We start from the raw sequence: 5,665 nt of genomic DNA, 5'->3' as shown, positions 1-5,665 counted from the left end.
TGATTCTGCAGAAAACCTCAACCTAAGTTCATTTGTATGTGCACTGTCTTTGCTCTTGATCTGGTACTGCAGATTTATGGCTGTGTCTGCACTGCAGAAATAATGCAGTTTGATTCTTCTCTAACTGCTATAGCTCAATACTATGGAATTCTGGGATTTGCAGTTTTGTGAGATATTTAGCCTTTTCTGTCAACACTCTGGGAACAGAACAAACTACAAATCCCAGGATTCCATAGGTTGGAGCCATGGCAGTTAAAGCAATGTCAAACTTCATTATTTATGCAATATAAATGGGACCCATGTGTGAAATAATAAAGTGTGTTAATGGCATTATGAACTGAGCAATAAGGAATATTGGTTAAAACAATCTACTCTGTCGTTGAATTTTTCACACTTCAGAAAATTAAGACCTTTTTCACTGAAAAAATTAGGAGATCTAGTAAAAAGTTTGCTGAAAATGCACCGTTTGAAAAGGATCAATTATGCATTTATTTAAAATTATGCAAGGTATGTAAAACAAATCTCCAGAGGAAAAAAAGGAATACATTATAAACATAGTCTACTCAAATCATATCATTTCTTGACACCGAAATTCAGAGACCTTGAGGGATATTCTTTAAATTGCTTGTATATTAATATGCCTGCTGGCTTAATCCCAGGAGCAAAAGCAGGGTGGGAATCAATCAGCAAGTTCTAGAAAACAACAAATGTTGCTCAGCAATGAAAATATATGCATACAAGTAATCAACTCACAAGTCTGTAACTGTGTTAAGGTGTTTTCAGATTGATGTTCAAGATTAATACTAGGAGATTATTATTTTGTAATAACTTGACATACAACAGGTTCATATATGATTATTCATCCCAGACATTCTTAAAGCAAGACATAGTGGGTCTCTCTAAGGATTCACCAAATTGTTCATATAGTTAAGATTCTGACACTGTTATTTCTGTGTTGTTGTCCTGTCAGCACTGGCAAATAACCATACAGTTTCTGCCACCATTCCCTTTTCCCACTGTCTAACTGGCTTGGGATGATGAGCTAAAAAAAAAAAAGACAATTAATTTTCTGCCACTTCCATGATCACCTACAGTGGAGCAAAAGAAAAGAGGATTTAAAACAATAACAACATGAAATTGGCAGTCATCACTGGAATTTCAGCATCTGACACAGCCAAGAATGTGTGAGCATAAGATTAATGAAGTCACATTAGTTTTGTCCTGAAAAATTGTAATTTGCCCAAAGCTACCCACTGCACCCATAGATAAGGATCTAAACACAAAAGGAAGGGTTTTAGGTCTCATTTCAGTGTTGAGTGCATGCTTTTAATTTATATGTTAAGTCCTGATCTTTGGAGTACACCCATAATACACAGTTATTGTATTTGGATACTACTACCACTGATATTGGCCCATGTTACAGTATCCTGAGATTTGTAGTTTGATGAAACAATTAGGATTTTCTGTTACAGATCTTTAGGGTTGCACTTCAGTGTAGTGGCCTACAGCTCTCTGGAAGATAATTCTGAGTGTTAATTCCAGTGTTCCATAGAAAGGAGACATAACAGTTAAATTTTCATCAATGTGTTATGATTCTACATGGTTGCTACACTGGAGCTAAATAAATAATAAAATATAAAAACGATATAACTTCTCCCTCTTCTGTGTCTTTGGCGTGGTACAGACCATGGAAAAGGGGCGGTTTTCAGCCGCCCCTTTTCTTGCTGGGTTGGAGGCAGTGCAGCCTCACCGGCAGCCCCTTAGGCCCCAACCTGGCACTTTTCAAGGCCATGGAGAAGCGGCAAAATCCCACTTTTCCATGGCCTGGAAAGAGGTGTCCATGGGGCTTCATGCCCTTGGACACCCCGACAGGTGTGGCGAAAAGGAGAAAATGGCCGCCTGGCTCCTTTCTCCTTTGCATCGCTGGTGGAGCTATGTAAAAGCCACGCCAGCATTGCGCGCGCACAGGAGCTCCGTTTCAGTGCTCCTTCCCACACCACTGAAAGGGCGCCCCAAGCACCCTGCAGTGCCGCGGTGTAGTCAGGCACACACCAGTCCATGTGAAGGTGGCACGTGCTTGATGCCATTGTCGCATGCACAGTATGAATGGCACACTTCCAAAATGCTGCAATCCATACGAACTAGGGCTGGGGAGCGTGCCAATGCTGCATGCTCCCCAGCCCTAGTTTTGGCCCGAGGACGGCGCTTCTGCGTCTTCTGTATTGGGCCTTTAGTTCCCTTTCAGAAGGAAGCTCAATGGTTTGTACAACTGCAGTGAATCCTGCAATAAGCTTATTCTATATGAAGTATTTTCAGCCATCCCGTAAAGAAAGTGGATGAATACAGAGGAACTCAGATGGAATACTCAAGACCCAACAAGACTATAGAGAACTCTTATCTGAGAAGCAACACAACAATGGATCTCATCTACCCTGCTCTCTTGAACAGTATTGCCACAAAGCCCAAATCACTGTAAAAATCAATAACAAAATCAAATTCCACACCAATAAAAAATAGGATAGTAACTTGCATGTTTTCTCTTCGCAGTATGCATGCAATCAGGTGTTAATGCCTCACCTGGAACTACAACTTCAATTTCTTCAGACATAGAAGTTCCCAGCTCATTGGCAGCATAGCAGCGATATTTTCCTTGGAAAATGGATATGTTCCCACGGTTCTTAACAACAAATGTTCCTGAATTATTTGATGCAATTATCCTTGAGTCATGTTGTAGATCAAATGGTTTCCCATCTTTTGTCCATTTAAATCTGAAAAGACAGGAGATTAGCATGAAGCACTTGTACAGGCAGCACTAATGTACCAATAAATTTGTTCCTGAGAGCACAGATTCACGCTATAGCAGAAATTGGGCCACTCTTCAAGTACTGTAAACCTTTCTTCAGTTAAACTCTATGTTGCTCTATATCAATAAAATAAAATGAGGAAATAATAATTGAGGATGGAACCCGATGGGAATGCGTGGCGGCGGTGGCATTCCCTGTGCAGTAAACTAGCGTTCTGGGCCCCATCGGGTCCCCATCACGCTCCGTGCGCGGCCCCGCTCATGCCCGTTGTAACACATCGGGGAACGTTTTATCCCCGGTGCGGTAAACTTCAAAGGTTGTAAAAGAACCCTGTTCACACTTCCTGAGACTGTTGACAGGGTAGAATGCACTTTACCTCAGTCATTTCTGAGCAGTGTGAAATGCTTCAGGTGTTTGTTTGTTATTTACGATTTGCAAACATGAAAACTTTGCATAATATGGAAAGCTTGCCTTTAAAAAAGGTGTACATAGGCCTGTGCAGATATAGGCCTGAAGCCACCTCCATTTTGGCAGATCAGGGCCACAGCAGCCATATGCCATGGCTCGAATCTGGCCTTTCCAAGGCACAGAAAGGAGCTGCAAAAAGTGAGTCCTTTTTGCAACCTGTAAAGGTGCTGTAGCTGCCGCACCATGGCTTTATGCCACTCCTTTGGTGCTGCATCATCTAAATGCAGTAGCAGAGGAGCACCATGATGCTACATGTAGTGCAGCGCACAGGGTCACATCGTCATGAGGGCAGAGTCGGGAGATGTGTCGTATGGACGCCATGTCCCGACTCCACTCCCAGGCCGGCCTTAATGGCCAGTCTGCACAGGCCCCATATGTGCATATTAGAAAATTGTATACAAATTGTAGATTTGGGGGGGGGGGTCCTTCCAAAATATGAAACAATTTTCTTGACAGAAAAAGTCCCCTAAACCAATATCAATGTGAAAGAGGATGAGAATGTTGATGAAGTTCTGAGATGCAACAAAAATGAGACTGAGGTTGCATCTACACTGCAGAATTAATAAAAAATAATAATAATAAAATAATAAATAAAATTTTTATTTATATCCCGCCCTTCCTACGATCAGGGCGGCTTACAGTAAAGTTTAAAACAGCAACAACAATCCATACAGCAATGCACAAAGATTAAAATACAAAAAACAATACAAATACAACAATTATTCAAAAATAACAGGTAAAAAGCCCCATAGCCCAACCTCATGGCCACGGAAGAGGAGGGAGGCCCACAGGATTTTTATTCGGGGAATGCCTGTTGGAACAGGAAGGTTTTTAAGTCCTTCCTGAATTGGGCCAGGGTGGTAGATGAGCGGAGCTCCGTGGGCAGCGTGTTCCAAAGGGCTGGGGCAGCCGTGGAAAATGTCCTCCGCGTGGTGGAGGCTAACCTTGCCCCAGGCACCTTCAGTAATTGCTGCCCAGATGTTCTGAGGGTGCGAGGCGGAATGTACGGGGAGAGGTGGTCCTTTAGGTATCCTGGGCCCAAGCCATTTAGTGCCGTTGACACTGCTTTAACTGCCATGGCTCAATGCTATGAATTCTGGGATTTGTAGTTTTGCAAGATATTTAGCTTTCTCCATCAGAGAGGTCTGGTGACACAACAAACTTCAAATCCCAAGATTCTGCAGAATGGAACCATGACAGTTAAAGTGATGTCAAACTGCACTGATTCTGCAGTGTGGTAGCAGCTTGAAGGTTGTTTGCATCCCAAACTGTGACAGAAAACAAAGGAAACTTTGAAATTGCTTATACTTTCTGCACAGAGTACACAAAGCTACAATAAGGCATGGGCTGAAGAATGCTTGAATCCTTTTCCAAAGTGTTTGATAGGTAAATGTCCATTCATAGCCAATAAAGTGGGGTTGGTCACTGTGTGACTTGCAGGCTAGGTAAAACCATTCCAAGCTCCTGTGTAGCTCCTGGCCTGCCTAGTTCTCCCTTATGTTCCCAGTTATTCCCCAAGTTCTGAGATCCATTCTAAAATACCCCCCCCCCCAATAAAAAAATAATTAAACCTTCAGAGAAAATAAAAAGTATATTGGGACACAACTGAATATAATAGCACTGATTGTGTTGGGCTGCCCCAGCAAAGCAGAAAATTGGTTGCTTGATCACCCAGAAATGACCTCCAGTTTTTAAAACATCCTATCTGAAAAAAAATGGCATCTGTCTGCCCAACAGAGCCAAAAATGTCAAACACCACTGTGAAGGATAGCGTGTAATTTGATCCTAACCAATAGGATAGAGCTGGCTACTGGATCCAAAGCATTTGATATTTTAGGAAGAAGTGACCATACAATGCTAGAATTCACAATTGTAGGACAGGGCAAAGAAGAGTATAGTCATAATACATTTCAGGAAAGTTGATTTTAACAAGTCAACAAGTTCAGAGAAATACTGAGTAGAATCCCATGGCTAGACACACTAAATGAAAAAGACACCCAGCAAGGGTGGGAGTACTTGAGAAAGGACTTGTGAAAAACACAATCACAAACAATCCTATTGAAGAAGAAAAATGAGAAACATCTGGGGGAAAGAAGCTGATGTGGCTGCACAGAAAGGAGAGGGGAGGGAAGAGTACATGTATAAAGAAGAAGGAATAATGCAGATGTATAGCCCAAGGTTGCAGTAATAGTATAAAGAATGCTGAGGCTCGGAATGAGCTGAGACTGATGAGGCAAGGAAAAAAGCAACAACAACAACAAAAAAAAGGGGGGGGGGGTTCCAGATATATTCCAGGCAGGAGAGTGACCAAGAAGACAGCTGTTGTTCAGTAAGGATGAATAGGCTAACAGAGCACAACAAAAAGGTAGAACTACTCAATACCTATTTTGCTT

At 42.0% G+C, this 5,665-nt stretch overlaps 1 protein-coding gene across 5 annotated transcripts in view; it reads right to left on the bottom strand.

Annotated features, from left to right (window-relative positions):
* The window catches only part of CHL1 (cell adhesion molecule L1 like), a 313,645-nt gene that overhangs the window by 96,028 nt on the left and 211,952 nt on the right, over window positions 1-5,665 (bottom strand). For all 5 annotated transcript variants that reach the window (XM_042452045.1, XM_042452044.1, XM_042452047.1 and 2 more), the window contains exon 5: window positions 2,578-2,768. In XM_042452045.1, the coding sequence (XP_042307979.1) occupies window positions 2,578-2,768 (191 nt within the window). The remainder of the gene's footprint in view (window positions 1-2,577; window positions 2,769-5,665) is intronic.

The sequence above is a fragment of the Sceloporus undulatus genome, chromosome 2 (genome assembly GCF_019175285.1).
Source record: "Sceloporus undulatus isolate JIND9_A2432 ecotype Alabama chromosome 2, SceUnd_v1.1, whole genome shotgun sequence".
Classification (NCBI taxonomy): Eukaryota; Metazoa; Chordata; class Lepidosauria; order Squamata; family Phrynosomatidae; genus Sceloporus; species Sceloporus undulatus.
Note: the sequence above shows the minus strand (reverse complement) of the source record. Positions and strands in the feature narration are given on the sequence as shown.